The sequence below is a fragment of the Seriola lalandi genome, unplaced genomic scaffold (assembly GCF_002814215.2).
Source record: "Seriola lalandi dorsalis isolate HSWRI2012SDOR001 ecotype SW California unplaced genomic scaffold, Sedor1 jcf7180002054979, whole genome shotgun sequence".
Classification (NCBI taxonomy): Eukaryota; Metazoa; Chordata; class Actinopteri; order Carangiformes; family Carangidae; genus Seriola; species Seriola lalandi.
In genome coordinates, this window is record NW_019525529.1 from 486433 (window position 1) to 514375 (window position 27943).

The window sequence follows — 27943 nt, forward strand, 5'->3', positions numbered from 1 at the left end:
TTTAGATAAATGTAGTTTTACACGTAAGACATGCTACAACATTGGCTTGGTAGTTATGTATCATGCAATAATCAATGCCATTGCATGTGTAATACAGTTTAAATGATCTATGGCAACAATACTGAGGCTGGGATGTTCTCGAGCACTGTTGCTCATTCAGCCAAGAAACCTCAAGATGTCCATTCATTTGCATTGCCTTGCACATTGAGGTCGAGCGCAGGCAAAACCCTGCAGGAATTCTTGACAGCACACTATCCGACAAACGTCAACTGCTCAAACAACATGCCATCCCATAAAGGTATAGATAGAATACAGATATATGCTCTTTCGCTCAAGTGTAACGCATTGCGTTTTGCCGAGAAGTACATGGTGAAAATCTCAGTCTTTATTTTCCATATGGCCAAAGATTCAAGTGTTGTGTTAGAAATTATAGTTTGACACGAATATGGAACATGTCAACATGTATTTTCATCTGCACTGTCTACATTCAAACGGATAGGAGAAACATGTTGAGGTCATTTTGGGTTTGCCATTGCGAGAAAAGCAAATAGGAACTAAATGGGCTGTGTAAAAAAAAATGTGAGGTGCCGTGGGCACAGCGGGCCCATAGTGATCTACACACGGAAAATCAGTTGGCACTTTAATACAGCGATTTCTTCTTCCCCGTATTTAAAAAAAAAAAAAAAGGTGGTACATCAGGAAGAAGACGGTTCAAGAAACGCAAAAGTTCCAACGCCTCAGGGGGACTTGAAGGGGTCGGTGGGAGTGTGGTTGAAGCTGGCATCGGCGAAGATGGCCAAGGTTCCCACGGTGGTGAAGACGACGAAGATCCAGAGGAACATGCGGTCCACGACCATAGCCACGTACTGCCAGTCCTCTCTCAGCTGGACGAGGTGAGCAGGATAAGGAGGACGATGGGGAGAAGGGAGGGGATAGATGGTAGAGATGGTGATGCAAAGATGGATGGATGGAAGGAAGGAAGGAAGGAAGGAAGGAGAAAATCAAAACAAAATCAGTGCAAGAGAAAGAAGAGAGCTGAGGGATATGGAGACGAAAAATAATGGACAGACTTACAGCTTCATAGTCCTTCTCAGCCTGCAGAGCCTCTGCGATATAAGTGATGGCGTCTATGGCCGACTTCAGCTCTTCAGGTAGCGATAGGTAGCTGCTGGGGCCGTCAATAAATTTCCTCAGGTCCGTACACATGCCCTCTGGCTGAAACCTGCACGTCACAAAACACACACAGATTATCAAAAGGACAGTATTTTCAGACCACATAAAGTGTCAACACCCAAACTGGCCAAATTTTTTGCACACGGGCCTGTGGAATGTAGCAACGTGCGAGCAGATGTCAGCGCACGCTAATTAAAAGCTGTAAAATAGTGAAGCATTTATGAGCCAGGCTGCACGTCTCCTTTGCACTCTGCTGTCATTCAGAGAGGAATAAAGAGAAGGTCAGAGGAGCTCCCCGGGCTCACGCTGCCAGTGTGGGAGTCACCGCTCTGCATATGCTGACTGGGCTGTTCTGCCTGAGAAACCCTGTGTGCGTGTGTGTGTGTGAGTGAGAGAATGTTTGTGTGCACGTTTCTGTGTTTGCTTGTTGCCTTCAGTTACCAACCGTCAGTTGCTATGGGGTCCTAGGAGTTGCTGGGGGAGGCTCGGAGAAAGCTGCTCTTGGTGTGGGAGCAGCTTTATCATTTGTCAGTTTTTTTTTTTTTTTTAAGGTGTAATTTTTCCTTTCTCACATCCAGTTTCATTCTGTATGCATCTTCACGTATTCACAAATGTGAGCCTCCCGGTAAAACTACAAACCCTCACTTGCAACACTGTGTGAGGTAGAGCGGGTCATCCACTAATGAGAAGGTCGGTGGTTTGATCCCCGGCTCCTCCAGGACCACATGTCGAAGTGTTCTTGGGCAAGATACTGAACCCCACATTTCCCCTGATGGCTGTTCCATCAGTGTACGAGTGTGATGTATGAATGTGAGTGAATGTGGTAAGTATTGTAAAGCGCTACGAGTTGTCAGTAAGACTAAAAAAGTGCAAGTCCATTTACCATTTAAAAAGGTAAATGCTGAAATATACTGTAGTTTAACAGTGGTACAAATTGAGAAGAGTCATAAGGTTCAATTATGCACAGATATCTGTCTGCATACATTGAACCATGTTTGCTAGCATTAGCATAGCCACATTAACTACTGGTCATACCAGACCAAGAAAGGCTACAGCAGCAAAACCCCTGAATGTAATGAATTGAGGAAGGGACTATTTGCTTTGTAAGTGTCACTTTAACACACAGCTACTGAAGAAACTCAAAGCATTACCCATCAACAAAGCCTGCTCTGATTTCCCCTGTATAGTCCGGTGAGTCCTTGAATAACACATGGATTTCCATTGGCTGCTTCCAGTACAGAGAGTTACCCAGCGGTCTAATACTCCTGTAATCTTAAGCAATAAAAGCACGTCTCTCTCAGTGGGACATCACAGCTAAGATGTTTGGTTGAGAAATGACATTGTCTCCGAATTTGAAGGATAATTCTGGTTTATTACAACATGGGTAATAATTTGAGATGTTGGTTGTTATTTCTGTTGGTTATGATATATATGGTTATGGTTATCTAGCTATATGGTTATCACCTGAGATCCAGAAGAAACACAAGCAGTCAGATCACACAGGCACACGACAGATTAGCCAGATGATCTAAACGGCATTACTTGGAGGTGAAACATCTGGTGTCTGTACTAACCCATTACTGTACAGAAGAACTGTGTGCACACAACTATGGCAAGTACAGAAGATCATAGTTAAATTAAAAAGTTGGTCACTATATCCTGATACATGTATTTAAGATGGAAACTATTGGGCAACAAGTTTAGAGTTTTTCTTTTTGTGCTGGAAGACCTGGGTGTTTGTTTAAACCTGACTGATTGTCTGAATCCTTGTATCTCCAGGATTGTCAGACCTCTTTTTATTGATGTCACTATATTCCACATGTAACTATAAACACAAAGGACTGAGGGTGAACGCTAACAAAATTAGAGAATAATGAGATTTCTGATCTTATTACGAGTAAATGAGTAAGAAACACACAAACACAGTCACACAGGCTCAAAAAATAAATTTTCAGCCACGATGCATTGCCTCTTAAGCGACAGGAGATAACATGTATATATTTTGCATTTTGAGTGGCAATACCCATTAACAAAGTCTGCTCATCTCCAGTTGGTCCTCATGACCTTGTCCAAACCAACATAAATTTACATTATCCTCTTTGCAGCACAGCTGGACTCTGTCTTTTCCAGACATCTGTTTACTTATGAAACACCTCAAATATTAAACACCTCTTCCACAAACAGTTTTAGAGCCTTTGACAAAAAAAAAAAAATCTATTGTAGGTCAGGCAGCTGGACACCAGAGGGCAGTATGGCACCATGTCTATAAGGAAACATGTAGAATAACCCAGCAGGCACGGCAGAGCAGAGAGCTGCTTGGTATTCAACGCAGGGATATGGGGGTTTACAATGCAGCGCTGCCACCGCTGCTGCTCCTGTGAGTGTGGCAGGTGAGGAGGCTGTGACCTGAAATAGGTGGAGCCTCGTCAGATCGAGAGAGCGAAATAAGCGGGGGAGGGAGGGGGGGGTATAATTTGGCCTCTTAACCCCTCCTCCCTTTCCCCTCCTACGTGGCTCAAAGTAGCACTTCATCAGCGAGAAGTAAATGACTATTCAGGAGACTAATTCAACTAAAACTGGCTGCATCTGGTGCCAAGACATGCACTAAACCCAATTAAGAAGGGGTGTGTGTGTGTGGACTCAAGAGAGATAGTGCTGTCTCATCAAACTGCTCTAATAGACCCCTCCCCCTTCCTCCGTCACCCGTTCTTTCACCTAGACACGCAGCGTCCTGCTCTAATGTGTCAGAGTCGATTTGCGTGGGTCATTATTATTTTAGCAGTGATTCTCTGCCGCCTCCAGTCTTTCCCTCTAGACACATTTCAGTTCTCGCAGGAGGTGAAGGATGAGAGAGGGAGGTACGGCTACAGAATGAGAGGAACATTTTTTGGGGTGTATTAATAGAGCAGCAGGGAGGCAGGCTAGTTAAGGATGTCACATAGGAGCTGGCATCCAGATACTATGAAGTCTACCAAACCAAGGTCACAGATTTCCTGTGTACAAAGTACGAAGACCAGGGTTCGACAGATAGAACAGTTCGTCGCCAATTTGTGTGCCAACATTGGCCCAGATCCAGCTCCTTACTCAACAGCTTCAGGGGCAGCGCTCTGTAAAACCTTTGATGAAACTCATCAGTCTGGGTTTCTCTGGAGGTGTTTGGGAACTATGGTCTTAATGCTCTTTTCACAGGAACTTCCACACAAAGTAACTCTGTTCTGTAGCTGTTTTTGCATGATGCACCCACAATTTGAAATACTCAATCATTTGCAAAATAGTACAATTAAGGTGAAAAGATTTAATTATAAAAATATACAGTGAAAAAAATGTCATTGTTTTTGATAAGCCAATGATAGGAACTTTTATGTTGTTGCCGGCGGACCACATTGTGTACTTGTTTGCTATCTCTTGTCTTATTGCGCGCTCAAAGATCACATCTATTTTTTGAGATTTTTATTTCGGCCATGAGTTGGAAAAGGTTGGGAACCACTGGTCTACATCAAAGGTCAGAGAGTGAACCAATATATTTTATGTCCCAGACTTGTTCCCTGATCAGTTTTAATTTGCAACTGCTCCAGACATGAGGATTTACTTTGACAGCCTAAATTTTGGCAATAAGAGCAGCATTTACCACAGAATAATAAAAAAGGAAACTGTAATATTTACATACAGGATACATAATAGGTGACAGTGACTGCTGACGCCTAACTGTGTTTGCTCAAGTGTACTTATAGGCACAGCTTGTAGCAAAGCAATGCAACTAATACTGCCTGAGCACGTCACTTCAGTTTCGCAATCCAGATGACAACTAAGATACAGGTATGGGAAGAAAAGGTGTGTAATTGTGTATTTAAAAGAGTTGACTTTCACAGGACAAATGCAAGCTGTGGGGAAAAAACTGAAAGTGCTGGGCAGCTGACTTCAAAGATAACCTGCTCCACAGACTTGAAATTCTATGAATACTAAACATAGTTAGATCAACTATTGGATTTCATTTCAAAGTGCTATCTAACACACTTTGGCAGTTTACTTTTAAAGTGTTTTTAATCACTTCTGCTGCAAGAAGTTATTTCTTTTACATACAACCCGTTGTTAAAGAGTCAGATATGGATTGTGTATTGCAGTGGAAATGGCTTGAATCTCATAAACAAAAACCGTATAGAGGATGAGTATAAAAATATATTGTACAATATAGTGGAAAATTCACTAAGACAGGCACAGTGCCAGCGCAGACTCCCTCAAACAACAGTGAAACTCCCTTTTTATACCATTAAAGAGAGCAAAGAAACCCCTGTCCTACTGGTGTAGCTGATAGTAACTCATGACAGATTTATAGCCAATATATAGAAGCTCTCAACCTCACATATATCAGACCGATGGAATTACCCCATGCTGGACAGAACACACTAACACATACCACAAGATATTTGAACATATAATAGATAGTAATAATACAAAACCAATACAAAAACATTATGAAAGTTATAAGCTCATAATAGATATTTCACATTCCTCTATATTCTATAGAATTAATTTCTCGCATTGATAAAAAGATAACTCATAATTACATTATTAAGGTTACTAATGTATAAATAGGCTAAAAATATATAACATACCTACTTGATTTAAGAGCAAGTATAGATAAAGAAATTGGTTAACCTGTAGCTTTCCTCCAGAAATGGAAGTAAGAGAAGCTTTGAAAGTTAAAGCAACAATTCCTACAGTTTGATGACTTAGAAAAACCTTGTGTCTGTACAAAGCCAGTGTTGGAACTAACTGTTACTGCACCCTCTAATGCATTATTAGCACAATACTGTAGTAGTTAGGGTTAGGGTTAGTCAGGGCAGTACTGAAGGAAGTAGTACTGTATGTTGCTGTCAGAATGGTGAGGAAAAAGTAACAAAGGAAGGCAGACTGATTGGTCAGATGTTCAATCTACACACTACTCTCTGTAGATAATGAGCCAAACCATTGGAGGAAAATAACTGAATGGTGGCTTCAAATGATGAGACCAGCACAGTTACCAGACTTTAACCCAATCGAGCTGGTTTGGGATGAACTGGACAGAAGGTGCAAGCAAAGCAAACGTGCAACACATTTAAGGCAAAGATTTAGATTGAATTTGTTTCCTTGTTTTTAAAATCTCCAATTGTGTATTTGCTGCTTTAATTTTAGAAACACAAAGACTTTTACACACTGTGTAAATTTAAATAACAGCTGGACAAATTGAGTTGTTCTAAATGTTTGACCGGTAGTGTAGGTCTTAATAAACATATTAGCAAGGTCCTGTACAACTGTCAACATGTAAACATATGGAGGAAGCACAGAAAGCACAGACATTAAAGGGAACGTGCTCCAAATCCAGATAAGTCAGAGGCTAAGTTAAGGTCAGTACAGTTAAGGTCTGTACAGGTATTCGCATACCTGTACAGTAGATGGTGACCAAAACGCTCAACCATATGCAATCACATGCACAAGCACAAACACCTATAACCCCAGAGTCTCACCGGTTAGGCTTGGGGAACAAGATGGAGGAGTCCGGTTTGCGGATAAAGTATTCATCGGCCACTTTGCTGATGGCCATCTTCTTTTTCTCCCGGCGGGGCAGGGTCTCCAGCGACAGGGGGGTCTCCACTTTTGGCCGTAGCATGCCAAGGTAAGGAGGTAGCATGTGGATGAAGATCTAGGAGAAGAGGTGAGGAACAACAGTTACAGTTACCTCTGCGGTTTACAGTAAAGTCAGCTTCTCTTTCACGCTTCTTTGGACCTGATGCAAATAAAGAACTGAGCCGTTGTTGAGTTTAAAACTGGAAATCACAACTGTCCAATTCAATCAGTTGGGCATTTAACTGTACTTTCCACTTTCAGCAGATAGCTTGTTGGCTCACACAGACCTCTCCCAAGTCCATCGTCTTTCCTGGTATTAAAATTCCACTTGTTTGGATTCTTGTTTCATGATTTATTGGACACCTGAAATGTACTTGTCCTGTTTTTGCATATTAAGGGTGAGAAATGACTGAAAATGTTGAATGTAGCGCTGAGATAACCTTTGAAAACAGTTGCTACTGAATGATGTGGGAGGGGAAACCAAATGGGTCATTTTTTCCAATTCTTCAACGTCTACTCTCAAGGTGTCCTTGACCAAAGACCATGAAGGCTGGAGGCTCCAGTGGAGCTCTTTAGTTAAGGATTGCGGGCAACTCTGAGATGTGTGTAATTAAAACTTAAATACACCTGACAAAAATCAAGAAAATCTTCTTTTTCTATAACCATCAGTTGGTACTACCTGGCTTTCAGACTTGGAACTACCTTTCAGAAGGATATCAAAGGATTTGATGATAAATAAGTAAATCATTGGGCCAAATGTCTGTCTTGATCGATATCATGAATGCTGTAAATGGCTTCTTTAACTGCACTTTAGGTGATTTTATAGCCATCTTTTAAAATAACTCTTGGCTTGCCTGTATTGACAGATGGATGCCATTAATGGCCTACTGGCAAGGAACCGGCTGAAGCTGCAATAGTGAATGTAGCGTGAGGTGAAACATCTTGGCTTAAATAACTTTAATAGTGACACTGAATTAAGTCAGTAGCAAATATGTTTCTTTCCTTACATGACCTCCTCTGACCTTTTGTTTCACAGTTTACTATGACACCTGTCATGTCACTATTATCTCTGTATGAGGCAGCAAACAGTGAGATGATCAACAACAGTCAGTCGGGTTAAACTGAGGGAGATAGGAGACAAGATGTTATTGTGTGTCAGTACTATAAACATAGGAAATACCTTTAGCCAAAGTTTTTTTTGCACATTTAAAAAGGTGCCCAGTTCAGTTTCTTGAGAACAAACACAACACAACGTCTGTACTCTTGAGGCCAAACAATCGTGCTTAATGTATTTCCTCCTTTAAATGAAACACTTCTGCGAAGCCAATTTTTAAAACCTGTCAAAGCGTGCCTTTCTTGGTGCATTACTACCTTTCTTTGTGCCTCACTATCACCAACTGTGAACCAGTGAATAGCATTAATCCACGCCAAGGCCTGAATCTTCACATGTGGGTATGTCCCCAATTCTTTTATGTGTGTGCAACACACAAGTTTGGACCGTCTTGTACAAAAACAGTTCCATAGTGCTACTTATTATTGGTCAAAATCTAAGGATGGGCACTGCAAACATGCTGAGGCTACAATTTCTGTGGTGTGTGGCATTAATTAATGCTATATAGTTGTCCCTATAAATATAAATACTGAAATAAACAAGTTTTCATTCAAATTAAATAACAGGGTCATAGATATCACTGAGGACACTGAGGATTATATTCTATAACCAAACTCTTACTTTTTGAAGTGGTTTAGAAAACCCTGAAACAGCATTTATCCCTTCAAGCTGGGGAAAGAAATAGAGATAAATTAAATAATAATTTAAATAATTAAAGATGCCCTTAGAGTTTTCTTGTAAACAAACAAATGTATGTTTACATTCAGTGTTTTTCGCCAAAATAAATTGTGCGTATCCTCGAGGCTTAACAAATGACTTGAATGTATTTCTGTCCCGATAAAACATTTGCAAAAGGTGTTTTTTTTTTTTTTTTTCTTGTGCAAAACTTAATTGACCCACCTAACGTAGCGTTCTTTGTTGCTTTAGTCTTACATATGGACCATTTAACACACTTGCAAAAAGTCAGATGGGTTTTATATGAAAAACTGGAAATGCCTGAAATCGAGCTACAGACACCTTCACTGTGCCTGGAAGAGGAATCTATTACTTTAGATTTAATGATGGCCACTCTGATAAGCAGATGGGTGTTTTCTTGTTTAAGACTGATCTATTCCTAAATAGAAAGGCTAATTTGGGTTTGTTTTTTACAGTGATTCTACAGCTGGAGACGGGAGATATTATTGACACTCGTATAATTCCTGACACCAGGTTTGCTCCCTCAGCATCAGGAGATATTAACCTCTCTGGCTTCCTGCTGTTCCCTCTTTAAACTCGTTGAGGAGAAGATAAGTGAGAGATGAGAAATATTATAACATATTATTAAACAGACATCCCTGTGGCACTTGGTGCCATTAATGCTCAACAATAAAATAAAATTTGAAAGAAGAATAGTTAATATTTCCCTCATGTTTTTGGAATATAATTATTTTATTATCAGCACATTTATATGGATGAATGCCACATTTTGGTTATTGACTAGATTTTTTTACAATTAAATTATTATTTGGAGTTTGTTACCTACAATTCCTTAAAATGCTATAATGCAAACAAGATGTATATATATATATATAAGTTTACAGTACACTCTATTTCTTACTTGTTCTTGCATCTTTAAAAATACATAGGTTATACAATGGCTTTAAATTGTCTTTACTTTTGTCCTAAGCATGTCCAAAGTTATAAAAAAAAAAAAAAAATCACATGCATTAATGTACTTGTTTGGACACCAAGAGGAGAGCACAACAAACATATTGTCACTTTATAAAGTTTGTATGGCTAACATGTTAGCAAACAGAAGCACTGATATGGAGTTGTGTTTCTGGCAACCTGTCCAATAGGCTTCACTCTCCTTTTATCTGTTTCGATCTCCACAAACTCTTGAGAAAAATAACTGGCTCTTTATCTCTAAATGTTCACTAGCTAGTTGCTGGTTAAGTTTGTCTGTTTGCCTTTTAGCACTAAGCCGGTAGCTTAGCTAGTCTTTTTGCTAAAAAGACACAGCAAACGGCTGCGTGCTGCTGATATTAGCCAGGAGAGCAGTAAAGTTGGGGGCTGCACAACTAAAACAATAGCAAAATAAATCCTCCCCATACTTGGACCACATGGTTGTTTTCTTCTGGCCCAGTTAATGCCTGGTTCCATTGCATGGACCCGGCCCATATACCACATGATTATCAGATGCTACTTCCACATCTGGACCAATTCTGGCACACACACTGAAAGTCTTGCAACTGTTAGCCAATACCAGAGGATAACAGCCTGAATCTGCCCAGATGTTTAAATATATGGGCCGGACTCGGGCCGACGACCCAGGCATATGTTGGGAAAATGGTATAATGCCCTCTATACCTGATCGTAGTTGTAAGTGACCCCTTTCACATTGTCATTTGATCCACTGTTAGAATAAAAATATTCATTAGTGCAGCTTTAAAAAATTATAGCACAGTATTACTAGGAGTTCTGGGGTCAAGAAATCTTCCACAACTAATGTTCTGTGCACAAATCTTTCCTTCCAACACTGACACTGATCGTCTGAAGAGTAGGAGTGAAAGGAAGCAGAACCTATAATGTCTCTCTCCTCATGAATCCAGTACTAAGCAGATGAGTTCCATAAATCACCTGCATGTGTATGAGCGTTTTTGTGGTGACTGTTACCTGAAAGCGTGACAGAACTCGGAGCAAGGTGGAGAGCTGCTGCTCAGACGCAATTAGCTTCACATAATGTGCAGCGAGGGCAACGGCAACTGATGGGGGTTAATGGTACAACATGACATTCAGGGTGTTGAGGACTGTATGGACTTACTTCAGTAGAGTGTCTGAACCCAAACTACTACTGCGTCTGTTACCAAATTAACACACAAATTAACATTATATTAATTATCAAGTTCACAATTACTTCACTGATGAATTATAATCGTGTCCACATAATGTTTTGCTTAATTTAAATTTTATACTTGCTCACATTTTTTTTGTAAAGTGACACCCTGATCATTTCTGCTCAGGTGCCCACAATGTAATAAATTGTGTACATAATTTTACATCTGATTTCACTCATTTTCTACAATAAATTGGATTAATTTGAATATTAATCCTTACCCTTAATTATGTATTAGTGTTAATCAGTTATTGTCTAGTCGTAGTAGTCGTAGTTGTTTTGTTGAGTAATTATATAGTTAGATGAAAAAAAACTTTGGCAACAGACAAATGAAGCTTAGTGAAAGTCACAAGCACCGCTTGCCACTGTCTCAAAGCTCCACCAGCTCATTCTTGTCTTCATCCAATCACAACCTGACACACTGGCCTTTAGCCAATCACTTGTAAGCTGTCAAAGTTTAAAACTGTTCCCTCTCTCTGCTGTCATTTCAGCATCGTGAACATTTCGTAACCCACCTCCACCCCTTCACCACCTCAAGCACGGATGCCTTACCATCTCCAACCGAACTATGTGATCAGAAGTTTCCCTCTCATGAAGACATTCCCATCCTCGAGCTCCATTCCTCATCACCACCACCAGTGTCTAGGCTCTGGGGGAAGTTTCCGCTAACTGGAAGGACCTTAAACCTATGGACCACTTCCCCTGGTGATCCACTTCCTGCCAGGTCTAAGCGCCAAAGTCTATTCCTTCTGTTCACAATAAATTCCACTTAAGTTAAAATTTCAAATACTCTTTTGTTCCCGAGTCCAGCAACACATCATGAATCAAACACATACACACAGAATCCAATCGGATAATTTAACCTGTAGTCTATGATATTTTGTACTTGGGAGGCAAAGACCTCACCTTGCGGACCCACATGGGCATCAGGTGGGTGTTGGGCGAGCGGTGATGCAGGTTAAGGACGACCACACTGAGGATGACGGAGAAGGTGACCAGGATCATGGTGAACATGATGTAGTTGACGATGATGGGGACGCCAAGTGACGTTTCAGGGATCTTATCAGCCAGCAGCAGCAGGAACACAGTGAGGGTCAGCAGCACGTTGATGGACAGACCCATCTTTTCACCTGTTGGGGACAAAAAAAAAATCTTATTTAGGAGAGTAACAATTACATAGTGTTCCTTCAGGCCTGAGTTTCACCAGGATAAGGTTTTCTCCTCCTCCAACCTGGTGAGATCTACTGTTTTAGCAACATCTGGCCGAAGTAATTCACCACTAATGACTCTAATGGAAAATTTATCTCCCATTCTAAGTGAAGCTGAGTGGACAATAGGGCAAGGCCTCTACAAAGCCAGTCACAAACTGTGTTTACCTCGGGTTGGTTACAGTCCGCAGGCAATGAGTAATTGATGTGTATTAAAGCAGTGTGTGATCTTTCAGTGGCTGTCAAAGCAGTAGGAGTTCTCTCACTGACTCCATCACCCTGTATCACCAGAAAGGTCAACATGTCTGAGTTCTGTCAACGTTGACAAGTGATTTCTAGAAAGTGCAGTGCATGAAACTATTGATCAGCAGAAAAACAAGAAGAGAAAACACTGGATTGCAACTTAAATGTCCTTGACCTGTCTCTGTATCAGGGGGGGAGGATCATACTTTATAGGCATGCATGCAGAAACTAGAAAAGATTTAAAAAAAAAAAAACAGACAGGGGCTGGAGAAAACTTCTCACACACACATGCAACCTACAGCTATGGATAAAGGGTTTCTGTGTGTTCTTGTGTTATGTGGTTAAATGAGTCATCAAACATGGTTATGCAGTGGGCATCTTACAGGGTGTCAGACCTAAATCTGTATTCACACTCAAGGAAGACATCCTTCAACTAAGGAAGGTCATATCAGAGGGTGGAAAAAAAACCAACAACCTGTGTATCCTTGTCCAGGTTGGAGGAGTTGCTTTCATTATGGGAAAGGTTGAATAAAAAGTCCAGATATCTGCTCCTCTGCTGCATCGGCCCTTTAGATCTTTTTCTCGCAAGTCTTCCAATAATACATTACAGGAGCACCCCTTTAATGTGCATAACTCAGTGGACACATCTAAATTTCTTCTCGGCCATTTGATTCACTGAGGCCAAAAGGCACATCTCCATGTACAGTAACATGGGTGTTACATTCACAGCAACCTGCTGTGGTGCAGAAGCATAAAACTAAAGACTGATCACTTGGTGCATCAGTGTGAACCAGACAGTCATAGAAACCAAATATAGTGAACAAAGGGAGAGCGGTGAGCTGATTACTCTCAGTAGCTGGTGGGCTGATTTCTACCGTTTTAATTTTTGAGGTTATCGATTCAGCCGTGCTTCAGGAAACAACTATCTAATCGGGACTTGAATCCTTTTGTTCCAGTAATTCCATGAGACTGCCCAATTTAAACGGACCACACAAACACAATTAGGAGATGCTATTAGCAGTTCTAGAGCGCAATGACATGCCAGTGTAATCCTAACCAAAGCTGCATCAGGCTGGAGACGGTCATAGTAAAGCAAACTGATCTTCAGTCATCTCTACCATAGTAAACTGGTTTGTATGTATTACTCTGTGTACCTGCATCAGGAGGCAGGTAGAAGTTAAAGATGGCGATGATGGTGATGAGAATACAGGGGAGGATGATGTTCAGGACGTAGTACAGAGGCTTCCTCTCAATGATCAGGTAGAAGATCATGTCCTCGTACAGATCGTCATTCGTGCTCTTCCTGCTCGGCTTGTGCATGATGCGCCACTCGCCGCCCTCTGGAGGAACATCCACATTTTAAGCATTACACAACATTTTAATTAAGATCAGCAAAATTATTATTTTTTAACAGCACAAGCAACAAATCTGCATACCACAAGGGGTCCAAACAAAAGTGCAAACACAGTCGAACTGGTAAAAGACACTCCGGTGACCATGGTTTAGATATTAAGCAAAAGTTAGTGTAAAGTAGCTAATAAGAGAAAATTAGAAACAGGGAACAACGTCAATCATCCAAAGGAATATATCCATTCTAAATACAAGTACAGTGTCATTTATTGTGCATACAAATATTACTAATCTTCATATTTATTTAAAAAAAAGCTCACAATTCCCTTTTATCTATCCATCAATCCTACCAAACCCTCACCGCTGTAAGCCTCGTCCAGTTGGATCTCCCGTATCTCGTTGCCCTTTGAGTCAAGTGCATACTGCAGGTCGATCTCTGTCGAGTCATACGTGTAGGAGCGGAACTGCATGGTGCAGTTCTGCCAGTCGAATGGGAAGTACGTTACCTACACGGAGAAACAGGGATGTAGAAAGAGTCCGAGAGGAGGAGCAAAGTTTAGGAGGAATTGAAACGGAATGCATAAGAGTTTTAGTTTGTGTGTGTGTCTGTGTGGATTTTCACCTTAACTCCACAGGAGCTACAGTATAGTGCAGGGGGAGTCCAGGTTACTCTGCCGTTACTATAAACCTGCACATGGACATGCAAGGCCACATCAAACACCCCATCATTACTGCAAACAGAGATTAACATAGCATTAATTACAAACTTGACTTCTTTTCTTAATTCAATGAATTCAACCTTTTGTTTGTGGTTTTATTTATGTAACTTCACTTCATGTTGTACATAAAAACCTCTACTTTAAATCATAGTAAATCACTGCTAATGTGAGGCGACACACCCGGAACCTGCCAGTTACACTGCATGTTGCAGACATGGCGAGGTGGTATTCACCAGCTGCTCTTCAGAGTTTGTGTTTGCCCATAGTTTTTTTTTTCCAACACTACAAACACATAGGCTACAGGTCAAAAGGACAGTAGCCACAAAATATAACATAACATACTGACTTGTTTCATATTGTCTCACATTATATCATGATGTATTGTACCATCTCATATTTTATCATCTCTTAATGTCTTGTAACGTCTCATCTTATTTCGTTCTGCATCATCTCCAAATGTATCATCTCGTCTCGCATCATATCATAATGCATTGTGTGACACTGTCTCGTAGCATAGTCCATAATCTCATCTCGTATCACACAATGCATCACATTGTCTCGTGATGTCCTGTCCCATCTAATCTGGTCTCCTACTGTATCGCATATTGTATCTGATCAGATTGTATTGTAATGTCAAACCTGTCCTCACCAGAAAGACAGCAACATTGGTTGTTTATTAAAACACAGGGAATGAAATATTTTTTGTAATGGTCATTTTGTTTTAGAAACACTTGTCATTCTGTCAAGGGGCCAGACCAGAAAACGATGATACTGGTTATTTTGAAAGGTAATAACAACAAGCAATTGGTTAGACTTGATGGTTACACTAGACGGGGCTAAGAGTGTAGTCTGACCTTCAGTAACTTTTACAGAGGTTGTCAGGTGGGTTCAGATAAAATATCAGAGCAGTACGGCTTTTTGAAGTGACCAATGACACAAGGCAAAAGTGTAACATGGTAGTTTTGCACTGATCTTTATATAATCAATTCATTATTATAAATAATCAAATCATTATTAGCCGATATTAGCATGTTAATGTGGTATCGTGCTGACTCAGATGCACATATCATGTAATAGCAGCATCTGGGGTTTGACTGTAGCCTGGGGCCTTTGTTTCATGTCATCCCACTTCCTCTCCTCTGCTTTCACGTCTCTTTGTTCTGCACAATAAAGCAGAATTTACATGAAAAAGACAGACAGGGTAAAGCTGTGGTCAGAGTGAGGAGAATCTGAGTAACCATGTCTCGTATATGTCTGATTATTGCAGTCACACTCTTCCTTCTGTTCTCTGGCCACAGCTGCGGAGTACATCAACATCTGGCTGCAGTCCCATTCTGCCAGACCCCAATAAAACATTTTAATTGACACAGATAAAAAGGGAGGAACTCAACACATTTCACAGGACACTTCTAAGTGCGGCACTCATGTTGGATGTATACAGAGCTGTTTTGGCCGTTAAGCTCATAACACAATATACAACAAAGTTATCAAGTCAATTAGACACAGATTCTGCAGTGTTTGGTTTTATGCCTCTGCTAATTTAACAGGGAGAGAAGCTTGTGTCCTGAAAGTGGGCTCTCCTAAAACCCCGTCCCCGTGAAGGTGCAGCTGCTGCTAAAATGACCGGCATTGATCATAAACACACACACAAACACACACACACACACACACACAGAAGGGTATACACTCTTTGGCATTTGTGTGCACATATTTGTGTGTGTACGTGCATGCTTCCAAGGGAATGCCTCCTGAGATGAAGTAGCTGAGCAGTGCCATCAGCTCAGTTATTAGGGAGCCATGCTGTTTAATTGCCTATAAAGTGTTGATGAATGGAGCAGTGGGAGATATACAGGGGTGTTTATCGGGAGTGTGTACTGTATGTGGAAAGAGGAAGACTATGCTCCTTAAATATCTACATTTTCTAATTTAATAATGTGACATACAGTTTTTCCATTACACGGGTACTGTACTGTAACCCTAATGTCCACTGGGAGCAGCTGTGTTTCATTCTAGCGCCGTCACGCCGATAACAATCTGCTGCCAATTATTGACAAATGTCGTGACATTAATATTCACAACAAAGATTCACCGAGGTTCATGTTCTGGCTGCGTCACAGCTCTGTCCCGTGTTGGGCTTTAAAAGTTTACTGGATGTGTTTTGGAAGTGGAGCTGTCTGTTCTTCAGCAGACATATTTCTGATTTTGTTTTGAGCAAACAAAGGTCAGCAGCCAGACATGAACCGGGGATGTTGCAGTTCATAGTTGGCACATTAACCCCTGGGCCACTGGTACGGAAAACCTGCATTCACGATAAACATTGAAACTAACATGGAATCTTTATAACTGTATAACATACCTTATATGCCTTTATTTCATTTCTGCATTTCCCCGTATAGTGTATTTATGTAGAGCAAATAGTGTAGCATTCATTAAACTGCTGCACAGATTCTGGAGGTGTAACGGAAAACAAACAAAATCTAGCTTTGCTAAGTCTTCATAAAAAGATAATTAAATAAATAATGACATGCATGAAAATAAAATTAATTTGACACCGAGTAGGTTTATATAAATTCACTAGCTTGTCTGGCAAAGTACACCCCCATGTGAAGTATTACAGCAGAGAAAAACTAAATGGATACTCAAGTAAAACTAGGTGTTGGACACTGCGACACTATCTAGAATGGCAGCAGAGTCTCTCCAGCAGAGACATTGGGGGTGATGGCAGGTTAAGATGCTTTTAATACAGATTCGCAGGACAGTGCTAACATCACCTCTTCTTATAACCTGATCAATAAACACTTTATAAGAGCTGATTATGACCTTGAGTGGAGGTGTATGGAGCAGGCTCAAAGTTGATTATATAGCTAACCGGCAAGAATTAAAGCTGACAATCATGAATAGCTAGCTGTAGATGTATAGCAGGAGCAGGTTGGATCTATATCGACTCAAACAGACAAAACACCACCTTTAGCTCTGTGGAAGAGAAAAAAGAAATATTTTTGGCATAAACCAAAGTTTTGCCTCATAGGACATTTGTTATATTTAATATAATTGTGTATAACTTATTCAACATGGAGCGGGCACATTAATATGTATGGGAGGGTAAAAAACAAAATGCACCTTAGGGCCTACAAAGAAACCATCCCAGATAAAAAGTTAAATAAAAAATAAAAAATAAAAAAAACGAGAAAAGTGGCCAAATGTTGGTGCTGATTCATTAATGTCACAGTGTGTGCGGTGCTCACTGCTTACTTATTGATGAGGACGATGTCAGGCAGCCAAACCCTTGCAGCGGGGATACGCAACACTTCAATCCCATCATGTTGCTTGGGTTTCCATGTCAACCGATGATCTGTCCATTCCTGTTGGAAAAATAAATAAATAAAAAGAACTACTACATATAGAGTGTTTATGTAAACAAGGATGTGGACGTTACACACTAGTGCATAAAAAGGGGACAGGAACAAGACAGACACGGATAATAACAAAAGGGGAGACTTTGCATTTACAAAAGCATTTGGTGATTTCATCATTTTATTTTTCATTTGCTTCACTGCTGTAATTAGATTCTACTGGGACGTTTTCCCCCAGCATTTGTCTTAGCATAACAAAATACAATTTGCATAATTCTTCATTTTGCATTTACTCTGTATTGTTATGTCGACTCCAAGTGTTCCAGCCTGTTTGTGTGGTGTATTGTCACTGAGCTGCGCATTTCCACTGGAGCTGGAGTCATGGTTGAGTTGGCCAAACTGATGACACATAGTAGGAGGTTGTTCACTTGCAGCACTGTATGTTAATGAAGCGTAAGGAGGTTCCTCATCATGTAACTCTCTGTTTTAGTGAGGCAACAAGCTCATTTATTTTGGCTTCAAACAAACATGCAGTAAAATGCAGGGGACGTAAACGGACTTACCAGATTCATGACAACCACAGTGCTCATCTCTTCATTTTTCATATTCTGAAGGGAGAATACAAGGAGGAAGCAGGCAGAAAATAAGTATCTTATTGATGAAAATCACAACTTATGGTAGCTCAGTTTGTATTACAAAAAATTCAGTGGTAATGTATGTAAAGATTATGATCATGTTCATACAGTACATACACATCTCCCACAATACAGTATGGTATCGTCCAAGCAGTGTCGTAGTGATTTTAACCTAAAGTAAAATTCCAGTATTACATAGTACATAGCTATACATTTCTAAAAGTTTATGGCAAATGAAGCTGCAGTCTACATACAGTTTCTTTTTGTTTGCTTGTTTATAACAGTTCACCATTAGGTTAATGTTGGCGCTGCGCTCGTGTAGAACAAACCGCAGTGGATGGAGATGTTGAAAATGTAGCTTTTCTTTGTGTTTAAATCTTGTGGAACAGGTGACGTGATGAAGGACGCCGATTGCTTTTTTACTCGCAAAGGTTGTGATGACACAGAGCTACAGCTGTAGTTGTCAGCTCCAGCAAAAAAAGTTCACTGCTCACTGGCACTGCCGCCTCTGTGCTGTGTGTGTGTGTGTGTGTGTGTGTGTGTGTGTGTGTGTGTGTGTGTGTGTGAGTGTGTGTGTGTGAGAGAGAGAGAGAGAGAGAGAGAGAGAGAGAGAGAGAGAGAGAGGCTGCAGCCCGACAACAAAATGCAGTAGATTTTTTTCCCTGGTTCATTTGGCTCAGGCGCTGCGCCTTGAAAACCCTGCATGATTGGCATGTGTAAATAAAATTTATAAAATTTTTTCAAATTCAGTCACTTCAGTCCATTTCAGTCAGTCTTTTGTGATGCGTTTATTGCACATGTTCATATCGCGATGACAAACGAAAATAAGCTTAATCGGTCAGCACTATTATTAACATGCATCTTCAGTGATCCGATCACAAGTGGACAGCTCTCACTTCGTCAGTTCACACCTGACTTTAAAATGCGTCTCCACATGCGTCTCGATTGACCACTTGTGATCGGATCTCACTTCCCCGCTTTATATTAAATTACCCCTCCGTGCCCCACTCGCTCGCTCTCACACACCATAGACTGTAAATAAAGATGGACGTAGCCTCGGTGACGTCACCCATGTTTTCTGAAGAGCGGTTTTGAGGCTCACTGTGGGCCGTTCCACCATCGCCATCTTGCCTGTACCTGACTCCGCCGAACTCCCGGCTAACTATAAACGGGCAGAGAGGATTCACTCAAAGCGGCACACCCTCGATTATGCAGAACATTAAGCCTTAATAAAATTCAAATGAGTTAGTTATGTAAAAATTCACCCCCGTACAGTTGTCATGAAGGAGAAAATAAACTATATAGACCAAAACTGTTTTTGTACCAGGCTGTAAACATGTTTAATTCTGCTGTAAAGGTGGACATTTTAATATGGGAGTCTATGGAGATCAACTCGCTTGAAGGACTGCAGTTTTGGGTGCTTCCATTGTTTGCTATGTTTTTCAGCCTCGGAGGTTCCTGCTTGACTCACACACAGGCACATTACCAACGGACCCGTCTGTCGAATGGCTAAAAACAACAACGCGTAGCTGTTTATTTGCATGTAAAGCGGGGACGTGAGATCCGATCACAAGTGGTCAATTGAGACGCATGTGGAGACGCATTTTAAAGTCAGGTGTGAACTGACGAACTGAGAGCTGTCCACTTGTGATCGGATTATTGAGGACGCATGTTAATACCAGATCTGAACAAGGCCTATGAAACTGTGGCGGGACTAATAAGACTGTGTCAGAGGACTCCTCACTGGTCTCCACCAATCGACCACACAGAACTTTAGTAATTTTTGCAAATGTATTAAAAATTAATGACTGAAATAGTATATTATTAGTATATCATTTTCATTTAGCTCCTGAACTTATGGCAACATCTTTCCCTAGGACATCAGAGCTCACCTGAGAGCCTGCAGCTCACCTCTCTGTGTGTCTGACATCAGAGCTCATCTTAAGAGGCTGAAGCTCAACTGTCTGTGTTGCTCAGGCTGCTGCTGACAGGATTTTCAGAATAAAATTATGCCTGACATACTCAAAGCAGTCGGATAAGCGGAGGTCAACTTACTTTATAAATAATGTTCATGTCTTGTCCCATATGCAGTAAGAGCTCTGCTCTTGATCCAAATAATTTTAAATAAGACACATGTTTGGATTGATTAGAGAACTTTCTTATTAGCTGAGCTCAGCTGTTACTTACACTTCAGTAAAGCTGATGTCTTAATTCACCTTGGGAGACAAGTCTTAACCACTGAAATTTAAATATAATATCAACTACTGCTCCTGCCGGGCTGCAGCTGTTGCAATGATGGTGCAACAATGTGTAACACAGTTTGGAGATGAGTTGCCAGATAATAGTCGAACAGCCCCTGTATCCTAGTTTTTCACTCTTTATCATAATACCCAACATTTTGAACAAAAACACACAAACCTGGAACCTCACAGTTGCTGCATGGATCTTACTGTAAAATATTTGAGATTTATGACCTGATAAAGAAATGTTGGTTATTACTACAGTTAGCTTGATTTGCTGCAAGTAGATACCTGTGCAGTCAGCTGATCCACTGGACTCCTGGAGTGCAATGTTTACTAAGCATTACTACTGTGTACCGTTTATTTGGAAAGTTTTAGGCGGCTCACACCACCCAACATGGACTTACGGCTAATATTTTCTGGGCTTCGTTTAGTTTTAAGAATTTGGACCAGTGATAATGCATTAGCTAGATTCAATGTCATCAGTGTTACTTCGAGTTGTTACCTCAAAAACAGGAATAACAAAATTCACCTGAGAAATCTGCATTATTTTTTTCCCCATAACAAAACAGTTACTCTTTAAAGTTACTAGTTACTCTGTTAAACACAGTTTCAGTGCTGCTGTTGGACATGATAGCACCACACTGTACATGGGAATTATGACAACAGCTGATTTGAGATACCAGCTATACTGGTACTCAATGGATACACACCAGTCATTTTCAGGAAAGAGTTCATGATGCAGGCTTTGGTGAAGGTGTTTGCATGTGAAGTATCCACTGTGAGCAATGAATAAATGTGCATGTGTGTTTGCATTGTGTGCGTGTGCGTGTGTGTGTGTGTGTGTGTGTGTGTGTGTGTGAGAGCATGTGATTGTCCATCCAGCTTGAAGGCAGAGCTTCCCTGAGCCGGTGCTGCTATTTAAAACGCTGGGAGGAATGTCAGAGAGACAGCTGGGACAGAAGCAGAGAAGGGGGTGGGGGCAAGAGACTCTCTCTCTCTCACACACACACACACACACACACACACACACACATACACACTCTCACACAGACACACAAATACCTACCTCATCACTGACTTATCACTCACTGATGCTTCCTGTAAGTGTTTTGGCCAAGTGAATTGGCCTCAGGGTGTCCATGGGGGTAAATGTTAATAACAACACAGCAGTTATCCAGCTGACTAGTTTTGGTCAGAGGAGGACTGAGCGTCCAAGTGGGTCAGTTTTCAACATCATTACACCCCATAACTTAAGGAGCCCATGTGACTTCCTCTCAAGAGTCAGACTGACCTTGAGCGGAGCATGCTGTAGATGTGTATGCAAATGTGACACTATGTTATGTGTGTGTGTGTGTATGGATGCTATGGAGATAGAAGCCAAGGAGAAATTCAGGAGCAGATAGTGCCGTGGTGTAGCACTCATGTATTACCTTTTTATGGAGTCACGCAGGCAGAGACTCTGTTGGTGCAAGCTGCTATAACACTATTTCCTAGCATGGATGAATAAAAACACACAACTTCACTTCAGTAGCATGACTCTTTGTACCACTTGACTCAGCAGGCCAGCAGGCACTGAAGTGAGAACCAGATGGCACTCAGATATACGTTACGGTTAGGTTGTGAATAAAAAGACATTACATTTACATGTAGAATACTTTGTTATCCTGTCATGTGTGACTATAGGAGTGTGGTATGTAGCATGGGCAGCAACCACTGTGCTGAAAACCTTTATCGAGACATCCGTCAGTCTTTGTAAATCAGATTTCATTTTAAAGACATATCTATTAGAGGCAAAGCTGCTTGAGGGAGAGGAGCCCCAGTTCTTTAGGTTAGGCCTCTCAAAAAAAAAAAAAAAAAAAAATAACTTTAAAAAAATAACTTTTTTGAAGAGTCACAAAAACTTGACGAACATATTGTGCAATTTTCTATTTTAAAGCACTAGTTCAACATTTTAGAAAATACAGTACATAACACATGAAGCTGTAGCTAGCAGCAGAGTAGCTTAGTGTCACACCAAGACTGGAAACCACCTACCAGCACCACTTTACTTCACTCACTGACACATTATATCCAGTTTGTTTGATCTGTACAAACAACAAGTCGCTGTTTTACGGGTTAGGGTTAGACTCTCTCTCTCTGAGGTCTCTGCTGGTTGCCTAGCAATTGGTCCTGGCCAGGAAAAAGTCCTACACATTGTTGTTTTTATTATTCAGGTTTTGTACAGATAAAAAAAAAAACAAAGATACAACATGTTAATTATTGAACTTTAGAGGTGCTAGTAGGTGATTTTCGTTGCCTTTGGACAAAGGCAGCTTAAACGTTCCCCCGTTTCCCGTCTCTGTGCTAAATCAAGGTAACCAGCATCTGGCTGTAGCCTTATACAAAGACAGATTTCAGAGTGGTATTGATCTTTTCATCTAACTCTCCACCAGAAAGTGAATAAGCATATTTCCCCAAATTACTACTTATTCCTTTAAGGCACGACCAGAGATAATAAGTCAACCAGAATACCCTGTAGCTACCTAGACTATAACGCATCTACCTTCAACATCAAATCTAGCACAGCAGAAATAAAAGTTAAGTCATTAGTACACTATATTGTATTAGCTATAGTTACCTTTTTTAATATTTAAACCTATGATATAGACCTAAAGAGGTAGTGATACTGGATCATCCATTCATGTTTACTCAGCCCCATTATTACTGCTTTTCAAACAGTCTGAGATGAACAGAACTCTGAACTCTAACCTTCCTTTGGTGTAATGTTCATCAAATGTGTCTTTCTCTCCTCCTCTTCGTCTTTGAAACTGTTCATCTGTTTGTAATTTTCTGTGCATCATGTACTGTCTATGTTTATATGGAAAGTGTTGGAGTTTTTTGTCTCACCAGTCCAACGAAGGAGGAGAGGATCATTCCCACACGGACCACCACCCTCTCTTCAGGGCTGGGTGCTGGCCGGACCTTTACGTTGTAGTTGGCGAAGAGCTTCTTCATCATAATCTGCTCCATTTCAGATGCACCTGAATGACACATGACATATGACTTTTGTTACCCCATTGCTGGTAGTCCTTTTAATGCACAACCATGAAAACCATCCAGTTAGGACGCCACTGCATCGTTCAGCAAGATTTATGTTCATCGCCCCTTCATCAGCCAGTATTAACAACATAGTTGATACAGTTGTGAACTAATTGTCTTCAAATGACTTCAAATTTATATCATTGCCCATTGCCTTTATCATCTATGCAAGTGTCTGCTTATTGCCCATCGTTATGTTTTACTGTGAGGCGACCTGTAGCAGCCATAGTGATAATGACAGGAGCAGAGGAGGAGGTCAGGTGACAGTATGTGGAGCGACATAGAGGACGTTGGGGTGGATGATGGGTTGGCCAAACAAAGGACTTTCACATGGGAGACCACTGTCTGTTTCCCATGCCAAACCAGTAATCAATGTTTATTTTATTCATGACTGTTCCAAAAGCTAAACCGCAGGTTTGTTATTGTAACTATGACGACTTATTCAAACCCAAACAGTGATCTTTTGCTAAAACTACCCAAGTACTTTATGTGTCTAAACCTAAACCTGTGCCTGTTCCACACCCTTCACTGTGTGTTTATTATCGTTACCATGACAAATGAAGGTTCAGCACACCTGCTGCTGCGCTACTATGGGTTGTATGCGAGGGTAGGAACAATCAACGTATTTGGTCGTTTAGGTTGGAGGACTTGAACAGCTTATAATAATATATAAACATATATATATAATATAAACACTTATAATAAAGTTTGTGCTGGGTGCTCAGTCCCATCACACTGGTGGCAAGTGGGGGTGTAGCTAACTAATTGGATGGCAAGGTGAGAACCACTGAACCCTTTACCTGCATGGCTGAGGTGATAGTTCACAATTAGTGGATGCTTTCCAGAATTTGTTAATAAAAACATGATGTGTTGTCTAGCAGGGGTTAACCAGACTAACTGTACCTAATTTAAATAAGTGAGAAAATTTAAATTCAAACCAACAAAATATCCTCCCACACTGCCATCTCTCAGTCTCACCTTCTGTCTCACTACCACCCACTCACATCGACCACAGAGCCCACAGATATTGCAACAGGTCCACATTCATCAGAACTGAGAGGGAAAGAATTCTCAGTGACTAAGTAATTGTAGGATGTGGGGCAGAGTTTGATTTTTTGCAAAGGAGCAATGATGCATAAAATAAGGTGCATAATGTGTGTGTTTACTTTATGTTCTTCTGGTCACACAAGCACTAAAAACAGGAAACTTTTGTGACAAAATCAGTTCACTCCAAGTGAAGTCACCACCAGCAGACTCATTCATTTAAATGAAGAAGTGGATTTCATGAATTCTTCGCATTCAGCGACTCACAAATTCATGACCAATGGTAACTAATCTGAACAGTGATGAGCTCTGAGGAGAAAGAGAGTCCAACGGAGGACCTTACCATAGCTTATTAGCTGTGTTAAATCATCCACTTTCATTTACCTGAGCTGTAATTGAGTACACTAAGGAATGGTTAACAGACAGTTATAAGACAAGAGCTGATGGTACAAATTCATGTTTTTAATGAACTGTGTGAACTTATTGGCCCAATAGAGATTAAGCCAACTAGTCTGCCAACTAAAAGTTTGCACGCTTATTAGCTTGGAGAGGTTTTTCCTCTCTTCAGTAAAGCTCTTTACTGAAGTAAATGAACAATCCTGATACAAAACGCCAATGAAGTAAACAGAAAAGGTACAAAAAAAATAGAAAGCAGCTTGGTGAACGGTTGTGACTGACCAGTGCTAGCCCGACTGGGTAGCTCACAAGCTGCAACACTTAACCAGTGAGTCCAGCAAGTGGTCACCAAGCTTTTAGATGCAAAAATGAATTTTGCTGTGCAACTTTCTGGTGTGACCGGACCATGACAGTTGTCCTAGTAAAATTCCCACATCCAGTCTGAGAGACATTAAAGAGTTTAAGTTTTATTACAAAAAAAATGCAATTTCAAGATGAATATAATAAGCAAAACCTTGGAGAATGATGCAATAACCATGGGTAAATCAAAAACACTAAATGAAGGCCTTTGTGCTTGCGTATTGTTTAAATCTAAAGGCCAATTAGCAGTGATGTAAATGTCTGCAAAGTTGTGAACTCAACCCTAAACCCAAAATGCTTCCATTCCACTGCATTTTTATACAAAACTCCTGTTTTATTTCCAGCTATTTCCCCCTCAGTGTTGGAAGGTTAGAAGCATTTATAATCAGCAGCTCTGGTGACGCAGCATTCATCACGTTTGGCATCGCTGTGGCCCCAGCAGGATCTGACCTGACAGGAATAAATGACAACGATCACCCAGCGAGGCACCCCCATTAGCTAGGCACAGGGATGCATGGCTGCTGATGGGCGAGAACGGGAGGTGGATGTGGAAGGCTGGAAATTAGCATTTCTTCTCTCTGCCTTGTTCAGATGACTTGGTAAATAAGTCAAACTAAAGCACAAGACGTGTGAGATCAGATGAGGTAAGACAATGCCGAAGGCTAGCGTTGAGCATGTGAAGGGTGCTGGCATTGAATATAACTTAAGGCAATAAAACATTAATGGTCATTTGCTTTTCTGAAGTCTCTTTGATAAAGGACAGAAGAAGAATTTATAATCCCCCCCATACTTCAAAAGGCATTTGAATGACCTCTCTGCTGTTTTCCCACATGATAACTTGCAGGTGCACTTGCTGACCAGTGATGCTATTACAACATTGACAGTGACAACAGCAAAGTTCAGTATGAACTACATCTTTCTCTGAGTGGTGTGAGTGCACTGTTCTTGTCCAGGAAGCAGTGGTTAGTTATCAAATCAGCTGCCCGAGGACGACAAAGTCATTGATTTCTCTGAAGTAGTGGATGCCTCTTCACTGATAATGGTTACTCATGGCTTTATAGTGTCTGAAGATATTTAGTTGACTTAATGACTGCTGCGAGCAGTGACCCGGGTCTCTCTCTTTGAGATAATATCTTCTGTCACCGCACCATTCCTTCCCTATTTCAATTTTCTTACTTTTGTTTTTCCTTCCCTTTTCTATTTCCCCTTTTTTCTCATAGGCTTCTAATTAATACACCAGCTCTCTGCACAGGTCGGAAGGAAAAGATTTAAACTCGGAATGAGTTACACATTGTTGGGTGCAACAGCAACATCTTTCTGTTATCAGAATTGAAAAAATGATGCAATAAATCTTTCGGGCTACTTGACAAAATGACAATTTGTATCTGTGGTGAATGTTAATAGTCATTTTACGGTACCAAAGTTTTAAATTTCTATTATATATATGACATTTTTGCTGCATGGACCAGGGGACGGATTTGTTTGTTGAGTGGTCTGTCCACTACTTTGCATCAGACTGAAGTATCTCAACAATATTTAATGGAATGCCTAAAATATTGTGCATGGTCATCAGGGGATACATCCTCATAACTGTGAGGATCCCCTGATGTTTCATCTAGCTCCACCACGAGGGTCACATTCACGGTTTTGGCAAATATTGAATTGGTCCATTATTTGGTCATATCCAATTCAATTGGATATGACCAAATACCTGTAAAGCATCAGCTCAACTTTGTGTTTGGTGCCAAGTAGCAAATGCTAGTATGGTAACACGCAAAAGTGAGATTCAGTTTCATCAGTGAGGCTGTGGGGAAAGACATTCCCTAGAGCAACATGAGAGTGAAAGACAGCGTATATATTGAGCATGTAAATGAAATAAAGGCTGTTTTCATTGACGGGACCTATATTGCCAAACACTATGGATTTTGCTTAGCCAATCTGAGCACCTTCTCCAACTGAGATATCACTGTTGTACACACATAGGAACTTGCACTGTCCCAGAAACACAATAATATTCCAATGATCTTTCTCTGGTGGCTTACAGTCTTTAACTGGTATTTACTGGTGGGTTTCTAGTGAACATTATTTTTCTATGTAGCATACTACATATGATTTTAGTGTAGTATCCACATAAGAAGTATTACATGACCACTACAGCTTTATTACATGGGTATATTGTGTCAGCTGGTGGCTTACCTCCCAATGTGCTCAGGCTGCATAAGCAACATGCCAGCAGGAGCAGATCCAGGCTTTTCATGGTGACCTCCAAAACCAAAAAGTCTTCCAAACAGGTCTTCAGTGGGTTAATCCAACACCTAAAAAATGATTTTCTTCTTCTTCTTCTTCTTCGTTTGCAGTGCAACTCACTGGAAGTCTAGTTGAGAGTTTTGGTTTGCTCAGTTTGGACTGTTGTTGTCTGTCAGTCAGGCCAGCCTGGCCAACTGCTGTGTGCTCCAATTACCTCTTGGAGGGAGGGGAGGGTGTGGGTGTGTGTGTGTGTGTGTGTGTGTGTGTGTGTGTGTGTGTGTGTGTGTGTGTGTGTGTGTGTGTG

The 27943-nt window shown here is 40.8% G+C and overlaps 1 protein-coding gene across 1 annotated transcript; it reads right to left on the reverse strand.

Moving 5' to 3' along the window:
* Positions 1-27943, reverse strand: chrnb1 (cholinergic receptor, nicotinic, beta 1 (muscle)). The gene is made up of 11 exons (XM_023396594.2): positions 27589-27943; positions 23401-23534; positions 18200-18244; positions 17536-17645; positions 14187-14295; positions 13926-14070; positions 13369-13554; positions 11670-11893; positions 6678-6853; positions 1075-1222; positions 1-884 (listed from the first exon to the last, which is right to left on the reverse strand). The coding sequence occupies exons 1-11, from the start codon at positions 27647-27649 to the stop codon at positions 738-740; spliced, it is 1485 nt and encodes a 494-aa protein (XP_023252362.1). The 5' UTR covers positions 27650-27943; the 3' UTR covers positions 1-737.

What these genes read in the sequence shown, in the direction of transcription:
- chrnb1 (XM_023396594.2), bottom strand. Translation starts at nt 27,649, where the DNA reads ATGAAAAGCCTGGATCTGCTCCTGCTGGCATGTTGCTTATGCAGCCTG. An exon ending in TCTCCTCCTTCGTTGGACTG is followed by an intron (nt 18,245 to 23,400) that starts GTGAGACAAAAA and finishes TTCTCCCTTCAG; the next exon opens with AATATGAAAAATGAAGAGAT. An exon ending in CTGAGAAGGACTATGAAGCT is followed by an intron (nt 885 to 1,074) that starts GTAAGTCTGTCC and finishes CACCTCGTCCAG; the next exon opens with CTGAGAGAGGACTGGCAGTA.